The 20,130-nt window shown below is 40.0% G+C and overlaps 1 protein-coding gene across 1 annotated transcript in view; it reads right to left on the reverse strand.

Moving 5' to 3' along the window:
• The window catches only part of RFX3 (regulatory factor X3), a 1,639,608-nt gene that overhangs the window by 1,243,872 nt on the left and 375,606 nt on the right, over nt 1-20,130 (reverse strand). The window contains exon 3 of the mRNA XM_044061098.1: nt 10,574-10,698. Within this exon, the coding sequence (XP_043917033.1) occupies nt 10,574-10,698 (125 nt within the window). The remainder of the gene's footprint in view (nt 1-10,573; nt 10,699-20,130) is intronic.

Consider the following 20,130-nt stretch of genomic DNA (forward strand, 5'->3'; position numbering starts at 1 on the left):
TAGCGGCCTACTGGCACTCGTGTAAACTGCATCTGCTTTGGGCTCCATGGCAAGAAAGACTGATGTAATGGCATCGGTTGCCTTACTTTAGATTACTGATGACCTCAATACTGAAGCGACAGCAACCAACGCAGAAATACTAAGTCTCTGATATTCGGGCCGGCCGAGGGCTACCCTGGCAGGGATAACCCATATGTGATGACTGCAACAGTGAAACATGAAGAACATCTGCTGGTAGCTGCAAAAAAAAAATACTGGTGTTCTGGTACCTCAGCTCAATGCCTTCAAACCCATAAACATACAGCTGGCTCACACAATACATTACATGGCAATGAAATTCTCCATGATGAAAAAACACCGTCTCACTAAAGATACATGATGGCAGAGTCACTGACGACTTGTAGGCAAGCCATGCATATGTATATAAATATGCAGAGCTGAAAAGGTAATTTCCTGCAGATGAAACAACAGGACTTCCAGGTCTTTTTTTTTTTTTTAACTATTGAAGGCCTTTCTCACTAGCCACATAGTTGTGAATTGCTACACCCAATTCTACAACTTTATCTGTCTCCAAAAAAACAACCAATGTTTGTACTGTTTTCTTGGATGAGGTCAAGACTCTTTACAAACATACATACACACATACAAATATATATACATATGTGTGTTTGTGTGTGTGTGTGTTTTTATATCTGTTTTTGTACAGATACATATATATATATATATATATATAAATATAAATATAAATATATATATATATATATATATATATATATATATATATAAATATATATATATATATAAATATATATACATACACATACACACATACAACATCAACACCACAGAGATTACCGGTAAAAATCTGCAGAATGCACATCAGTCAACTGTAAAGGAAAATGCAAAAAAAATTAAAAAATAAAAACTAAAATAAATAAATAAATAATATATATATATATATATATATATATATATATATATATGTATATATCTATCTATATATATATATATATATATATATATATATATACATATATATATATATATATATATATATACATATATATATATATATATATATATATACACATATATATATATATATATATATATATACATATATATATATATATATACATATATATATATATATACATATATGTATGTATGTATATATTATTTTTTCCCCGCAGGGCAGCTTTGAGGTCATACAAAAAGGGAAAACTCCATAAACCCCATTGTGACAGATTTTCACACTAAGTCCATCCCTGTACATTCGATGGATGAACTGTGACTCACTGAAAACACTAAACCGATGCACAGATCAACAAAAGAAACTTCTATGTAAACTGGTATCATATACATGTCTACATGTATATTACACATATATATATATATATATATATATATATATATATATATATATATATGTAGACAAACTGAACATAATAAATGTGAGGCATTGGAGGATGGTCATACTCACAGTCTTCACTTTAAAGCAAAAAGGCAATAAAGTGATTTCCTCAAAAATAACTAACAAAAAGGAAACATGCCAAATTGTGCTGTTCAGTATAACAAGCTCCAGCTCACCAAAAGAAGAACTAAATCCTATAAGTAAATGGGGATTACACAAACGTGTTACCTGCCATCTTACACAAACGTGTTACCTGCCATCTTCACAGAACAATCAACTGCCTGACCACAGTTGTAGCTTACTGCATTCTAAGCTCTATTCTGTGTAAGAGAAAACTTCGTCCCAAAAGGAAGTTTATGAACAGTGGGTATAACAGCCAATTATGCTTTTATAACCTAGGCTAATATAAGGAGGATATGTTGCCTTAAATCACTGCCAGTAATCTGAGTATAGTTTTTATCATATCCAGTAAATTATTAGTTCCAAGGTCAATATTACCTATGGCAAGACTGTCGAGTCTGGGGCTCTGAGCATGAGTCAGACTGCAAGGAATGCATCAGTCACATCCTGTAACTGCACACAGAGAGCTATCCAAGGATTTATCTTTCAAAAACTGATACTCTGGCAATGAGTAATGAATATATTTTTACTATTAATAAAACACAGCCATGACATACACAACTCTGATAAGTACTTACAACTGTACGAGCATAATCAGTAAAACAGATGTTCTAATATCAGGATCAATACTGCAGATTATGAATTTGAAACAGGCAAAGGTGGACGATCCCCAACCTTGTACTTTCCTGAAGTCAGACATCCCTGGGCTAGGGTGTGAGCATACAGTCTTATACCACATTCTCTCTCAACTATACTATCTTTATCAAAATAATCAGTGCTACAGGGATTCCTTATATGAATGGCAAAGTAACAAGCAGTGTACCTCCAGCTTCCAGCTAAAGAAGTACAGGTAAAGTAAATCCTTCTCTACATCTAACTGAATGTTCAGCTTGTAATGTATACAGAAATGTGTAAACATGACCAGAGTAGCAGCTTCATAGATATGTTGGGTGAATACAGACTTAAAAGAAGAATGCAGTAGTAGCTATTATTAATGTGGACTAAACTTGCTGGCATTCATAAATGAACCTACACCAGATTCACTGACCTGCTGGTTTAGTTTTTCACTGGATCACCTTAGCTGCCTGTGCATGTCCATCTTATGTTAAACTGCTCTGCCCTTGTTCTCTTGCTTAGATGAAGATATCCAAACTGGATTGGTTCAAAGACATATCACAGACCACTTTATGCATACTTAATGAATTTGTTTTCTGATGCACATTGGCCTTGTAGAAAACTGTATATGTGCCTTTAAAGATTAAAACTTGAATTCTGATGCCCTTCTGGCTAAGTTGACTGCTAACAGTCATCAAGATGATGGCTTTCCAAGAAAGGCATGTGAGGTCTATTGAAATGACAGGCTCAAAGCAGGTATAACTAGATTTTCAGTTGCAAAATTCAAGTCTCAAGCAGGTGCTACAAGATACCTTTTAGGCCTCAAATGTAGTAGATCCTTTGGCAAATATTTCACAGCATTCTCAGATGCTGTAGGTGAAGATGTAGGCAATTGTGACAGCCAAGCAGACTTTACTGGAACAGTACAACAATCAAGCATTAAGTATAGGTACTGAAATATTGACAACAGAGATATTGAACTGAATGCTTGGTATATTAATTTTCACATCTGTAAAAATATTTGGTCCACTTAGATGGATATGATTTTCTAATGGTAGGTCTTACAGCTTCCTACAGAAAAGACAATGGTATTTACTGGGTTAACTAGGTCCCATTTCACCAAGACCCAATTTCTGCATCAAGAGCTCAAAAGTAACAAGTTTTAACTAATCAAGCAATCGCGCTGTCTTGGAGTTGGCTATATTATTTAAACAGATACGAAGTGGTGAATGGACTTGCCTCCACACAGAAAACACTTTGTCATGTTCAAGCCCATTCTTCAAGTTAGACATGTACAATCATGTCACAATAAAATGGGAACAGTTAAAGTGCATCATATCCAAAGATAACAGCTTTGAAAATGAGATATGTTTTTTAAACCTTCAGCAATAATGTTAAAACTTTTGGGGGACACCTCTGCAACAGAATCGGACTCCAACTGTTGAACACAGACCTGTGTCACTCAATTTGTGAGGAAGCGAAATGCAAACAGAGGAAGCAGATGATTCAGAAAACAAATAAGCATAGGTTCATAGACAGTATTAGGCTTGCAGTCCAGGGAACCATTAAGGAGCCAAGCACAAATTTCCAGTTATCTTAAGCACTGTCTAGGTAAGTGACTTGTTCAAGGTTACACAGCAGACAAATGAGGGCCAAAGGAAACAAACCCCGTATCACACAAACTACAGCTGACAGCATTCACCCTCTATTCCAACTGCTAGTCAAATTCACTTACCTGCTACTGGGTGAACTCATTTTACACTAACCTAAGAATGGTCTCTTCAAGTTTCCACTTGTGGAAAACTCAGATTTCTCAGTTTAGAGATTCTGACAAAGTGTTCTCCTGACTTGAAAAGTAAATGGCTTACAGTGACAAGTTCACATGTTTTGTCTGTTCACAATATATTATGAAAAAGTACCTCCAGGTTTCTTGACATACCCTATTATTGTTGTGTTGTTCTGCCTGTCTTACATCTCACCTGAATGCCATCGGGGACAGCTAGTTTGCCAATATCTCCCTCAGGTTCTTGTGATGTGCATTCTGATATCTAGACCTCAGACTTCTACTTTTGTTTTTTGTACATGATAAAAAAGATCATAATTAGCCCAAAACTTTAATTTTGTAAGTACTAATTAATTTTCTTAAGACTACCATTTAGCACTTAAGTGCTGAATAAACTAACTGCTATTATACAAAGCTGTTTTTGAGTGTTTTTCTGCACGAAAGACTGACTCCATTGTCAATATTTAGTACAAATTACCTCCACATTTTCTTTCCAAAAACTGCCACAGCCTGTTTATTTTTTAATGGGGATGTAAGTAGATTGCTTATTAAAACTAGCATCTGCATTACTGTTGCCTTTGTCAGCAAACTTCAATTTCATACTTTTTTTCTAGTGAATATTTGTAATAAATGCCAGACAAACTGTACCCTGTGCTTCTTACGCATGTCCCACAGAATAAATTGACTAAATTGCATCTACGTGTTTTATTATTAATACAGACACTGAGTTAATGGTAACACTTATTAAAGACTGACACTGTGTAAATTAATACCATGTATGTAAAATCAACTATTCATTCTACAGTGTGCACCCCATAATCCCCTAGTAAGGAGTTTAATGTCCTTCAGCTGAAGCCAGTAAAAACAGCTCCATAGGCAAAAGTTCTTGGCTGAATCCAACAAGGACAAATCATGGGCAAAGGTTATAGCTATTTCTGTTTTAAAAAAAAAAACAGGGCAATAACTTAGCCTTACTACAGACTTTATGTGTTAAACATATCTTAAATATTCTGTGACATGTCCTCCTCAAATTGCTTTGCAAGGATACAGTTTATTGCATTCTTCATCTCCAGTCATTTTACTACTGTCGTATTTTGGACTGTGAATATATTTTACCTCTCTTCAAAAGTGCACATACCATTGAAACAGCAGTAAAATTTGTTGTCATAAGTATAAAGGAAACAACTCCTTAATGTATTGTATTTTGACTGAAGCTTCCATCCTTGACAATAAAATTATAGTTCATACTACTGGTTGACTACTAGTCTCTTCCATTTAGTAAAACTCGCAAAGAAATTTGAAGAATGAGCTACTCAACACATTAGGGCAGCTGTAAGGCTGTGCATTTCTAACCACGCATAATATACCATGACTGCTCATTAAAGTAAACTGAGTGCTTCAAACATATACCTTCAGAACTCATACTTTTATCCATTAGTTAAGATAATACATAGAAAATGTTAATGGTTCTTAACTGTTAACATGTTAAAATGTAATTGCTTACATTTATTTATTTATTTATTCCAGTTTGGTGTCCGAGGAGGTCCACTGGGCCAAAGAGCCCATTTTCAGTGGAGGCCCGGGGAGAAAAGCTCCACAATACAATGTTACAAGACATAATGATAAAAATTTTTTTAGAAGTACAAGTAAAATTCAAAGATAAAAATGATTTACATACAAAAGAACATTGTGACAAACTACATCTTTAGATCACATTTTTAGAAGTACAAATAGAATTCAAAGATAAAAATGATTTACATACAAAAGGTTGATTTTTTTAAATCGTAGGTAGTAAGCATTCAAGTTGGTAGTCCTTCAATTCAGTAACATTTGAAGTTAAGGAAAGAGTGTAGGAGGATGATAGAAAAATTGCATAGGGTTGGGAGTAGTTATTAGTTACCTTAGCAATGTGTGACTAAGAGAGAAATATAGAGGCAATGAAGGTTAGCCAGGAGAGAAGGAAGAGAGGAGCTTGGGGGGTATAGAGTGAAGTGCGCAGTTACATTTTCGGTGAGTATGCAGGTAGGAGAGGAGTTGAGTTTTGAATGAGTGTAGGTTGTCACAGGTCCTCAGGACAGAGGGAAGGCCATTCCATTTTTTAGCAAGGGAAAAGGAGAGTAAAAGTTGACCGGCTAGGCGTTTGGGTTTGTGGATGGAAATAAGGTTTTGGTTAGAAGATCTAAGGGGTCTGGGGGCTGTAAAGTTGGAGAATATTGGACAGTACAGGGCAGAGGGTGGGTTGAAAGATTAATTTGTGGGCTGAGACAATTTGGAGGTAGTCTAGTTGATTGGGGAGTTCAAGCTAATTTAGAGTTTGTAGTGATGTGCAGTGATGAGAGAGGGAATTTGCCTTGGAGGCAAATTTCGAAATTTTATTGTAGCATACTTCCAGTTTGGAGGTTAGGGTAGAAGATAGATTTGTAAGCAGAGGGGCACCATATAGAAGAGATGGGAGGAGATATGTAGTGGCTAAGGTATGTCGAGTAGAGGGGGAGAGGAATTGATTATTTCTGTATAGCAGGCCGAGTTTTATATGGGTTTTTTTATGTTAAGTTGGACATGAGTATTGAATTTTAAGTGTTCATCGATTGTGACCCCTAGGAATTTAGTTGAGGGAACAGTGTTAATGTTGGGAGTTGTTAAGGCAAGAAATTTGAAATGAATTTTTTTCGGTGGTGATGGATTTTGAGTGGGTGAAAAGAAGAATCTTAGTTTTGTTAGCATTAAGTGAGAGGTGATTTTCATGCATCCATTTTTCTGTGGTTGTGAAGGCGGTTTGAGTTAGAGATTGGAGTTCTTTAAAGCTGGAAGCAGAGCAGATCAAAGTAGAGTTGTCTGCGTATTGGACAATTTTGGTATTGGGAATAGCTTTGTGGAAATCATTTACGAAGATGTTAAATAGAAGAGGGCCAAGTATAGAGCCTTGGGGAACTCCTGTGGGGGTAGGAAGGAAGCTGGAGGAGGCTTGGCCCCATTTCATGGCTTGGGACCTGTCAGAAAGATAGTTAGAAAACTAGGATAGAGTTTTTGGGGAGATGTTGAGGTTAGATAGATGGTTTAGTAGATGGGAGTGGGAGATGGTATCAAAAGCTTTAGATAGATCCAAGAAAACAGATGAAACTAAGTTACCAGAGTCTCGAGCTGAATTGACAGAGTGTAAGAAGGAGAGAAGGGCTGTGTTAGTACTATGCCCAAGGCGGAAACCGTGTTGGGTGGGAGAGAGTAACTGGTGTTTGGTTAGGAATGGCATGAGCTGCAGGTGGATGCATTTTTCAAGAATTTTTGAGATAGGAGAGAGGATGGCTATGGGGTGGAAGTTAGAGAAATTACAATTCTTGCCACCTTTGTGGAGTGGGAGAATAAAAGCAGAGCACCATAGTTTGGGTACATAAGACTCAAGAAGAGATCTATTTATCAGGATGCTAATAGGGAGAGCAATACTGTTGGAGGCAATTTTTAAGAAGGAGGAGGGGATGTTGTCAGGTGCATTGGTGCAAGGTTTGAGTTTTGAGAGAAGTTTTTTTATAAAGTGGGTGGTTACGGGTTTGAGTTTAAAGATATGGGAAGAGGGAGGAGAGGATGTGGAGATTTGGGAAGGGGGGGTGGGTGGATGTTGCTGGGGAAGGTTTTGGTTAGTTCAGCAATAGAAAAGGTAAAGAAGGAGTTGAATAGATTGGCAATTTCTTGGTCAGATTTGCTGGTATCAGGGCAAGGGTTCTTTGTTGTACCAGGCTTAAGAAGCGAGTTAACAGAATTCCAGAATTGTTTGGGGTTTTTTGCATGATTTATTTGTAAATGGTTGAGACTTTTTATCTCTTATGACATGTTTTTTGGCTAGGTTTCATAACTGTTTGTATTTCAGTAAGTATTCAGGTTGTTTATGATGGAGATAGTTTTTCCAAGATTTATCTCTTTGTTGCAAAATTTTCTTTGTTTCTTTAGTAAGCCAAGGGGCAGTCTTGGCTTTGACTCTTTTAGTACGGACTGGAGCTAAGGAGTTTAGGACAGTAAGGAATTTAGAGTTGAAGAAGTGAACGGCTTTGTCTAGGGGTAGGGTTTTTAGTGGGTTCCAGTTAGTGAATTTGAGGGAATCAGAGAAGGTGGAGGGGTTAAAGTTGGTTAAGTTGCGAGTGTGTAAGAGTTTATGGGAGAAGGAGGAAGAGGGTGTTGTTCTATGGGTGAAGGCAGGGAGGTGGTCTCCTAGAGGGTCTGGAATGACACCAGATGTTGTGGTTTTGTTTGGATGAGACCAGGATCCAGTCTAGGATGGAGCCTGTGAGGTTGGTTTTGTTGGGCCTAGTGGTAGAGTTAATAAGTTGTTTGAAATTGAAAAGATTGATAGATAAGATGGGATTTTGGTCACTGATTTTCTGCCAGTTAATATTTACATCTCCCATAATGTAATTTCATGTTTAATATTTGAGGAGGACCAGGAGAGGATGTCTTCCAATGTATTGGTGTTGTTACCAGGCGGAATATAAAGGGAGATAATGCAGATACTTTTATGGTCATTTAATTTTAGAATTCAGCATTATGAAAGGAAGGGATAGGATTTGGGAAGGGAGTGATGGATAAGTGATTAGTGTAGATTAGTGCTACACCACCACCTCTTTTGCTTATGCAGTCAGATCGGAGGGATTGAAAACTGGGGGGAAGGAATTCAGTGTCTGTTATGTGTGGTTTTAACCAAGTTTCAGAGATGGCTACAATACCAGGTGAATTATGGTTTAGCCAAGCATGAAAGAGGGTGATTTTATTAGTTAAACTTTGGGCGTTGATGGTGAGAAATTTGAGGTCTTTACAATTTGGTTTCTTGTTGAGGTTATGGTTATTTGTTTGAGACATGTTTGGTCTAGGGTTGGGATGAATATCGCCTGCTAGGCTGAGGAAAGAGAGAAGGTGAGTAAGTTTGCTGGGCTTTAGTTTGTTACAGAAAGGGTGGAAGGAGGTGGGTTTAGGTTTGTAGTATTTACCAGGGATTTGGAAGAGTTTTAATTTTAATAGAAAGGAGGAGTGAAATGGAGTTAAAGAGGCAGTGATGAAAAAATGAAATGAAAAAAAATAGACTGTTTCTTGGACTCTTCTGCATTTTTTGCAATTAAAATAAGTGGAACAATATTCTGTTTAAGGTAAATGTACTATACGATACTAATTATTTATAAGCTTGATTAGGAAACCTGCAAATTCAAGTACTATGTATTTCAGGAGATTATTTAACTCTCACTTTCACATGTAAGAGTAAAAGGTTTGCTTTAACTTAACTGTTTAACAAATCTTATGCTCTAGAGGGGCCAGTGCTTAACTGACTGGTCTGCACTAACAGAAATTATATAATAATGGCTCATTACTATTTGACATGCGTGAATGGGCGTACCTTCGTTGAAGGTTGTGCATCAGGGATGGCAACTCGGCACGTAAAAATCAACTGCCAATCATTAGCGGACCGGAGTTCCGCTGTGGCGACCCCTAGCCGGGAAAAGCCGAAAGACACAACAACAACTATTTGTGGAAGAAGACTGAAGTGCCCTTATACAAATAAGAAAGGTAAGCAATTTCTTTCTTAAATAAAGTAATTGTATAATAACAATAATCCACTCCTGTTTGTGGGCATACCATAATTTACTTACGCATAGCTGTGGATTATTGCTCAAGTGTTTCCTGATGGTCTGTGACTGCCTTGAAAGCCTTGTTTGCAAAGTACTAAAATTGTCTTCAACACTGAAAAATAACAGTACAATAATAAATGACAACTTTTATACAGGACAGTCATACACATGCTCCAGGATGCACTGTGATTCTCCACAATGCATACTCATGTATAGTCACCTGTACATGCTCACGCACGTCATGCATTTAATGTTTTCTTTTATCACGTCTCTTCAGGCAGCACACTAAACAGTACAGTAGCTTTCTGCTGCTAAAGAGTGCACAAAATGCAGCACCTACTGATGGTTCCATTGCACAAAATGCAGTACCTACAGATGGTTCCACTGCACAAAATGCAGCACCTACTGATGGTTCCATTTCACAAAATGCAGCACCTACTGATGGTTCAATTGTACAAAATGCAGTACCTACAGATGGTTCCACTGCACAAAATGCAGCACCTACTGATGGTTCAATTGTACAAAATGTAGCACCTACTGATGGTTCAATTGTACAAAATGTAATACCTACAGATGGTTCCACTGCACAAAATGCAGCACCTACTGATGGTTCCACTGCACAAAATGCAGCACCTACTGATGGTTCCACTGCACAAAATGCAGCACCTACCAATGGTTCCATTGCACAAAATGCAGTGCCTACAGATGGTTTCACTGCACAAAATGCAGTACCTACAGATGGTTCCATTTCACAAAATGCAGCACCTACTGATGGTTCAATTGTACAAAATGCAGTACCTACAGATGGTTCCACTGCACAAAATGCAGCACCTACTGATGATTCCATTTCACAAAATGCAGCACTTACTGATGGTTCAATTGTACAAAATGCAGCACCTACCGATGGTTCCATTATAAAAATACCTACATGACCAAGATGTGCTACTGAAGTAGCAACTATTACAACTGAAGTATTATTTACCATGTAGTATAAACATTTCAACAATATACTGCATCTCTGATGCAAGCACTTGCCTGTTGTTGTACAGGTACTTGTTGTACCACCTGGGTGGGCACCGCTGCCTGACCAGCTACTGATGTCTGTAAAGTCACTGTTGGAGCTGTGTCTGAAGCAGCCTCTGATGTCTGCATGATAGCCTCTGAAACAAATGTGGAAATTAAGCAACAGTATAGCATCAGTAATTATTGTAGCAAGTTACTCATTCATTACTATTAAGTGAGATACTCATTACTTCTCTGTGAGGACACTTACCATTAACAACAGCTCTTTGAGGGGGAGGTCAGTGTAGCAGTAAGTAGGGACATCAGAAGCTACACTAATCTGAATATTATTCCATGCCTGTGTAAATAACACTCTCACACCAAAGTCTGTAGGAAGTGCTGGCTTGGGAGAAAATGTCACTGTGCTACAGATAAATGCAAAGCTCTTAAAATAATCATAAAAAATTCTAAATGTACTTAATGTATGTTTGTATTTAATTGTATTTGTTGACCATGATAACCCAACTGAGCTATCTATGCCTTTTCAGTAAAGGCAAAGGAAGGTACATTCCAATATATAGAACATGCAATAAAGTACAGTTTTGTACCTACCATAAATGTAGATGTCCGAGAGGAATGCATCTGCAGTCCTTACAAATGGGTTGTCCTGTCGTCAGGCAGCCCTTCGGTCGGCCGGATTCCAAAGTCTGGGTCTGGCTTCGGCTGGTGTCGCACTTCACCCGACGTCATTGCGGCAGTTATTCGGGTATAAAGGCATCAGCCGACGCCATTTTCCTCAGTGTTTCTTGCCCCAGATGCCAGGTGCCCTCTTGGAAGGCTAAATTTGGATAAATGCCAAAGTTTCCAAATAGTAGAGAGCAAACACACAAAATAAACATGTATGTACATATATACAAACAAATACACCATAATAGATCCCCCCCAAGCTAGCTGAAGATTGGTAAGTACCCTAGGAGTACATCAGAGGGGAAGGAGGGTGGGTAATCCTGACTGCAGATGCATTCCTCTCGGACATCTACATTTATGGTAGGTACAAAACTGAACTATGTCCTTCAAGGATGCATCTGCAGTCCTTACAAATGGGTAGAATACCATAGCCAAACTAGGGGAGGAGGAAATGAGAAGAGATTATGGTGTAGTTAGGATCCCTTGCAACACAGCAGTGGCAAAGCCAGCACGGGATCTAGAGTATAGAGGTAAGTTATAATGCTTGGCAAATGTATGCACGGAGGTCCAAGTAGCAGCCTCTATAATGTCCTTGGTAGCCACTCCTCGTAAGAAAGCTGTGGTAGTGGCTGTGGCCCTTGTGGAGTGAGGCCTGATGTTCTTTGGAGTTTTCTTTCCATGGTAGGAGTAACAAAGTCTAATGCAATTTCCTATCCATTTGGAGATTGTCTGTTTAGAAATTGGTTTTCCTTCTTTTCCTGTTGCATAAGCTACCAGAAGCTGGTCAGTTTTTCTATTGTTTTTTGTCCTGTCCAGGTAGTAGCGTAATTGCCTGTGTACATCCAAGGTATGTAAGAGCTTTTCTCCCCTGTTCTGTGGATTGGGGAAGAATGTAGGAAGGTGGATAGCCTGATTTAAAGAGACTCTGGATACCACCTTAGGCATAAATGTAGGATTTGTTCTCATGGACACTCTATCTTGATGGAAGATCAAGAAGGGTTGTACTGCCATTAATGCTTGTAGTTCAGAGACCCTTCTTGCTGAAGTTATTGCCAGCAGGAAGGCAGTCTTCCAGGATAAGTATTGCAAATCTGCTGTAGCTGTTGGCTCGAAAGGGGGTAGAGTCAGTTTTTCTAGCACAAAGTTCAAATCCCATGCTGGCAATGGAGGTTTCCTGGGAGGTTTTACATTTTTAATTCCCCTCAGAAACTGTCTGAGCAGAGGATGCGAGAAGACAGGAGGATCCAAGCTGTATTGTGCTGAAATAGCTGATGCATGTATCTTGATGGAGGAATAGGACAGGCCTGTGTGGTAGAGCTCAGCCAAGTACTCCAGGATGTTGGCTATGTTCACCAGTGTCACATATTGCCCCTTTGCAGCACTCCAGATGAGATATCTTTTCCATTTTGCTGCATAATTCTTTCTTGTTGAAGGTCTACGAGCCTCCAGGATTATGTCCTTAACCCTTTGGGATAAATTTGGGTTAATTTCTGTTATGTAATGTTCCAGGCAGTTAGCTGCAGAGTTTTTAGGCTTGGATGCAGAATGTTGTAGTTGTTCTGTGTCAGCAGTAATGGGATCAGGGGCAGTTTCCATATTTGTTCCCGGACATGCTCCTCAGCAGTGGGTACCAATGTTGTCTTGGCCAGTCTGGGGCTATCAGAATGATCCTCGGATGTTCCTCTTTGATCTTGAGAAGCACCTTGTGCATCAAAGGAAGTGGTGGGAATGCGTATGCTGTCAGGCTTTTCCAACTGAAGGATAGGAGTCCACCTTCCAAGCAAGTGGGTGGTAAGTCCTTGTGCAGAATTTCTTCAACTGGTGATTGTATGGGGATGCAAACAAGTCTATTTGTGGTAATCCCCATTCTCTTGTGATGGCTTTGAAGATGTCCGGATGCAGCATCCATTCGTGGGCATCTGTTGTAGTTCTGCTTAATATGTCTGCTAGAATGTTTTCCTTCCCTGGTACATAAATAGCCTGTAACTGAAGGTTGTAGCTCAGAGCCACATCCCATAGGTCTAGTGCCAGCCGGCATAGGGGGTATGAGTGTGTGCCTCCCTGTTTGTTGATGTACCACATAACTGTGGTGTTGTCTGTCCTTATCAACAGCTGGCCTTAGTGGAGAAGAGGTCTGAATGCCTGGATTGCCAATTTTACTGCCATCATTTCTTTTAGGTTTATGTGCAGATGCAGTTGGTCTTGAGTCCATAGGCCTTGAATGTACTTGTCCATCATGTGTGCCCCCCAACCGAGGTCTGAGGCATCTGTCGTGATAGTTTGTCTTGGTTGACTTTCGCAGAAGGGCAGCCCTGTGTTTGATTGACAGGCCTGAGCCCACCATAAGAACTCTTGTTTCAGGCATGGAATCATTGGAATTTTGGTTTCCAGGCTGTGCTTGTGCTGAGACCACAAATTCTTTAGGTACCACTGTAGCTTTCTCATATGAAGCCTGGCATGAGGGACCAGAATTATGCAGGATGCCATGAAGCCTAGAGCTTGTAACACTTTTCTTGCAGTTAGATGGCTCTGTTTTGTTAATGCCAAGAAATAGAGAGGAAGTTGCTCTTTCTTTTCTGCAGATAGAAATGCCATTTGTTTTGATGTGTCCAGTTCTGCACCCAGAAAGGTTATTATTTGGGATGGAATCAGCCTTGACTTTTTTGTATTGACTGTGTATCCCAGGGCTTGTAGCAGGTAGAGAACTCTTTGTAAGTCTTCTGTTAATTTGTGTTTGTTGTCCGCTTGTATCAGGCAGTCGTCCAGGTAGGGATAGATTTGAATTCCCTGAAGTCTGCAATGAGCGATTACTGATGCCAGGCATTTCGTGAACACTCTGGGCGCAGTAGATAAGCCAAAGGGCAATGCTGAGAATTGATAATGCTCTGATCCTGCAAGAAATCTGAGGTATCTTCTGCAAATTGGTCTTATGGGGACGTGTAGGTATGCCTCCTTGAGATCTAGAGTTACCAGCCAAGACTCCTTGCCCAGCATGGGAAGAAGCTGCTGTAGGGTCAGCATTTTGAATTTTGGAACAATGAGGAATGTGTTTAGAGCGGACAGATCTAGAATAGGCCTCCATTTGTTTTCTTTTCTTGGTACCAGGAAGAGCCTGGAGTAAAATCCCTTTCCTTGCTCCATAAATGGTACCTTTTCCACAGCATGCATTCTTAATAATTGAGATATTTGTTTTAGAGCTTCTGCCCTTTGAGAAGGTGGTAGGTTTGGCATTCCTCTCTTTCCTGGTAGTGTATGGAAATGGAACCTGTAACCTTTGTCTATAGTCTGCAAAATCCATTTTTCTCTTGTAATGCAGTGCCAGTTTCTTGAAAATAATGTTAGCTTTCCGCCTAAGGGTGCTTCTAGTTGTTCCCTGGTAGGCGGTGCCACCGCCAAGTCATTGTGATTGAGTTGTTGTAGTGGTGGTGGCTGTATCCGTGCCTCGTTGGTTGTTACCCTGCCACTGGCGACCCCTGTAGGCACCCCTGGATTGGTTTCTGCCTCTAGAGCGCCTATTCCTGCCTCTTGCCTTAGAGGAGTCCGGAAAGGACCAATTCTTGGAGGGCCAATTCCTGCTAAACCTTGGAGGTTGAACTTGTAAGAAATTTTTTACTGTTTGCACAGATTTTGCTTTCTCTTCCATCTTTTTCAGAACCTGCTGTGCAGGGGCACCAAATAAATTGACCTTGTCCATAGGTGCATCCAAAAGCTTAGATATGACATGGTCTGGTAATGCCTGCTCTTTCAACCATGCATGCCTCCTGATAACTGTGCCAGTCATGGCTGATCTAAAGGAAGCCTCCAGTGCATCATAGCCACATTTTAAAGAATGGTTACTAACCTGCTGTATGTTATGTAACATTTCTTGAACATACTTTTTATCTAGAGATTCTTCAGAGGACAGCTTTTTAGTCAACTGGTCAAGCATAAACTCTTGATATTGAATCATATGAAATTGGCAGTTCAAAGCTCTAGCTGACAAAGTAGCAGAGGTGTAAACTTTTTTACCCCATCTCTCTAAGGACCTGGATTCCCTATCAGAGGGGAGGGGGTTTTTAGAAGAAGTAGCTGCTACCACTTTATGGCCCTGGGAGATAGTCTCTGGATCTGCAAAAGAGGCCTTATATAAGTGGTGATGAGTGTCCGGGACCCTGTAGTACCTATCTGGTTTAGCAGGAGCCGGAGGTAAAGTATCAGGAGTAGTGCAAGCATCATTAAATGCATCATCAACAACAGATAGAACTGGAGGAATAGCTAAAGGCCTATGCTGTGGTAAGTGTAGAAAGGTCCTAAGCCTTTTTCTAGAGTCTGAGAAATCTTGGCCCTGCCACTGAAATTGTTCCCTCATAGCATGCAAGGTTTCCCCAAAGGGAAATTCCTCAGGAGGAGAGGCTGAAGGGATGGACTCCTCAGCATCAGAGTCTTCGTAAGGAGAATAAGAAGCCTCAGGAGGGTCTGTATGTTCTGAATCATCAGAAGAATCATCTGTGGCTACTGGCTCAGGGGCTCTGCTCTAGGCCTCTTTTCTGGAGGAGGGAGAGAGGCCCTGTCTGGATGAGGCTGGGATCCACGAATTAAAGTGATGAGATCCTGTGCCAATGAAAGCATATGGGAGCTGGTGCTGGGCCTGTGAGAGGGGGGCTTGGCAGGCACAGGTTTGGAAGTTTTGGCTGCTTTAGCCCTGGCAAAGGCCTTAATAGACATAGCTGGAGGAGGCCTAGCAGCTCCACGTGCAGGGGTAGAAATATCTAGTGGAATGGTGTCTGATAAATCCTGTGAAATCGCAACAGAACGCTGGATTTCAGAAGCCGTTTCTACCAGTATAGAAGAGGCCTCGGTAGAAGGCAAGTTATCGGCTGAAGAAAGAACCGCTTGCTCGGTTTCGGCCGAAACCGAGACACTCGTGGATTGCTTAACCGCGGTTTCAGCCGAAACCGCGGACCGCGAGTGTCGGTCCTTTTCTTTGTGTTTTTTGGTTATTTGCGTAGTTGGAGGATCCGACGGCATAATGTAGGCAAAATCGGAGCCGAAAATCTGTTCAGCAAAGTCCGAGCGGCGTCTAAGCGTCCGTCGGTTAAAAGAAGCACAGGCTAGACAAGCTGCTACGTCGTGGTCTGGGCCTAAACAATGTAAACAATAGGAGTGGAAATCTTTATGAGGTATTTGTTTCCCACAAGATAAACAGTTATTAACTTTCTCTGACATCGGCTGAAACAAGAAAGAGTCCCCAACGGGGTACTTAGCTTTATAGAAGTCTTCAAAGTAGTATTCGGTAGTAGTAATCTCTGGATCTGACCGACCGGCACTTGTGAACAGCTTCTGCTTCGGGCGCCACGTGGCAAGAAAGACTGAGGAAAATGGCATCGGCTGATGCCTTTATACCCGAATAACTGCCGCAATGACGTCGGGTGAAGTGCGACACCAGCCGAAGCCAGACCCAGACTTTGGAATCCGGCCGACCGAAGGGCTGCCTGACGACAGGACAACCCATTTGTAAGGACTGCAGATGCATCCTTGAAGGACATCAAACAAGATACACATATCATACAAATATCTGTAGTACTAAAATCAAGATACACATATCATACAAATATTTGTAGCACTAAAATCAAGACAATATCTTGAAACATGAAATATATATGATGATCTATACAAAACAAGAACTAAGATAAATACTTTACAAATATGAACAGCCTCAAAAAAATTCAAGTCAACATGGTTAGAAAAACATATGCTATACATAAAAGAGAATGTAATAAACATAGCAAAAACCTTCAACAGAACAGACTGAAAATGTCTATGAAAAATTTCATCTACAGCTTGTGTTTCAAAGCAATAAGTACAATTTGGATAAAAGTGAAGATATAAAGATATCATAGAGGTAAAGGTTAAAGTGAAGATGAAGAATAGAGAAAAGGGAGGGATCAGTAGCTGTAATTTATGGAGGAAATCAGAAAACTTAGATGTTATCAAAGGATTTGGGTGGACAACTTAAGGCCATGGTAAAAGGAGAGGGTTGGCTGAGGTTTAAAGAATTAAGGTTTTTGAATGGTTAAAAGGACTTATGGAGTAGAGTAAGAAGTGTTACAAAATTATACTACAAACATTTTCATAACATTAACTAAGGAAGTTGCCACTGATAATTCTAACTGACCAAAATCCAAAACAACTAAAAGGGAGTGCTGGGTATTCTTACAGATGCAGTGACCTTTTATTTTATTTGACATCTGTTGACTGGGTTAGCCCACCTAGGCTAGCCATGTCTTTTCAGGGGAGATCCATGGTGGTTATTTTATTACTACTAGGCAAAATATGGTCAGGGCAAATGGAACTTCCCCTACTCTTTTTGATGGGTGCCACTGGATGTTTTGCATCCACATGAGCTACCACCAACTGAAGAAGATCAGACCTTAGTTTAACATGTCATCCGAAGGAAGAAGCATTAAGGAAGGCACCCCCCCCCCCCCCATCCTGCTCTGCAGTGTCAGCAAGCCATTTAACTAGTGTGGGAATAGAAACCACAGTTGTCTGTTCCAAAAGTGAGTGTGTTACCTGTTGCACCACTGACACTCAGTGCACTCGTGTAGTCACTATGTTTCTTTGGGGAGGGCTAATTTACCACAACCTCATAACATATGAATAGCATCTCAAGCAATCCTGAAAAATCCAGGGTAATGGACAGTTACAGAGATCCTTGCAGGACAGATATGCCAAAAGCTGTCCTGCCTCTAGCTGTGACTCTGATTTGCAACGCTTGGTAATGGCATGATGTGTTAGCTCAAGTGGTTGTTTCTAAAACATGCTGAGCAGAAGTATGTCTAAAATAGCATGCAAATGCTGCTAATTTAGTACGGCACATATTGACAGCCATCACCTATTTTATGTTGATATAAGGATACCATTCCTGTAATTCCCGATGGGACCAAGTTCCTTGAAACAACAGGGTTTGAGCTCTCCATGCATAGTCAGAACAGTCTGTTTAAAAGCAAAAGATTAGCACCGGAGATGCAAAGGGCATCCCATATTTATGCATAGACTGTGAAGCTGCTGGATGCCCTTTAGATACAGTTTAGATACAGAGAGACCCTGCTCTCGTTTCATACAGAAATCAAAAAGAGGGTTGGCTTCTCATGTGTCCTTAGGCCCCTGAGTGCAAGACTTAAGTTGTATATGGACATCCATTGTACTTAGGATTTTTTTTCCTTTATTATTCCTTTTTTGGGAAAACACTGGAAGATGATCAACCTACTTAACAGAGATTGCAGAAATCCTTTCCAACTTAAAAGAAAGGTTCTGTAGCAAACACTATCACTAAGAACATATATAAAACCATCTAGCTGGGTAAAGGAGTCTATCTAGCCTGTCTGGTTGCTTCAGCTAGTAACAAGTCAATACCCTCTCCCCCAACCCTTTGCTCATTGGTCCACCTATAACCATACCCTTTTAACACTTATCTCTGATGTTTTTGCCTGAATCACCCCACCCTGGTCCGTCATTCCATCTACCCACCTACCTTTCTGTTAAAGAGCACTTAACCATCTCAAGACCAAAGCAAACTCCATTTAATAGTTAACCCATTTTCTCCTTGCAACAACATTCTCCTTCTTTTCTAGCCTGTCATGTTTCCCCAGTGATTACCTTATGGTCCATACCCCCAATTCATCTCTTCATTCTCATTTTTACAGAGTTCAGACTAACTACTTTAGTGCCTTAAATGTTCCCCAATATTTTTTTTTTACTTTTTTATACCTTTTCAATTAAAACTACATCCCTCTTAATTTAAGACTTTCTGAACAGGACAAAGTATTCCAGCTGAGGTCTCACCAGAGCTTTATAAAGGGGCACAAGCATTATGACTGCCCTTATATTAGCTCTTTCCACAGTTTCAGGTGGTCTAATAACCTGAAACATCAGGATTTGAGTTGTCCATGTCATATCTGTAGAGTAATACTGATATGTGCTACTATGTCCATGAAATACTGGGATGGATGCATATAACCTAGGAAATCCAAGTTCAATTAGTGAATAAACAGCTACATAAGGCCTCTAAGCATTGCCCTGATGCAGCCACCACTGAACACTGCACCCACTGCACACCATGCCCTGAAGCAGTTGCTAAAACACGAGGAAGTTAGGGGTACAGAGCAAAAAAATGTGGATGTGTCTATATATATATATATATATATATATTATATATATATATATATATATATATATATATATATATATATATATATATATAGTCTTGGCCACAAAAGGAGGGGGGAGTATCCATATTTATCAAAGATACCCACACCTCCAGGTTAGTGGCACTGCACGAAGCATTGGAGACCATCCATGTGCAACTAACAGTGGGAAAAACTGCCTTTCAGTTTGTAGCCTGCTACAGACCACCCTCCCAAACACAGGAACCTCACTCGGCTTTCCTGAGAACACTGGAGAATATGAAGGTCTCTCCAAACACTATTATACTGGGTGACTTCAACTACCCAAACATCGATTGGGAAAACTACTCAAGCCCAAACACCCTCGCCCAACGGTTCCTAGAATTTATAAACTCAAATGCTATGGAACAACTGGTCACCGCTCCCACAAGAGGGGAAAACATATTGGATCTGGTCATCACCAACATGGGGTTTCTATGTTCCACACCAGAGGTATACCCCTCATTGGTAAGATCAGACCATAAACAAATCTCACTGGACTTCCATATTCCATCCCCACTCCTAGCCAAGGAAACCACGGTGAAGAACTTCTCAAAAGCAAACTTCACACTTCTCAAAACTGAGGTGGAATCCTTCAAAGCCCCCGTGCCAGTGTAAAATATGGCCCAAAATGCAGAATCCTTTACAAAAGCATTCCATGGACACCTACAGGAATGCATGGAGCATACTATCCCAAAT

This window comes from Protopterus annectens, chromosome 2.part0, assembly GCF_019279795.1.
Source record: "Protopterus annectens isolate FY-2018-M chromosome 2.part0, PAN1.0, whole genome shotgun sequence".
Classification (NCBI taxonomy): domain Eukaryota; kingdom Metazoa; phylum Chordata; order Ceratodontiformes; family Protopteridae; genus Protopterus; species Protopterus annectens.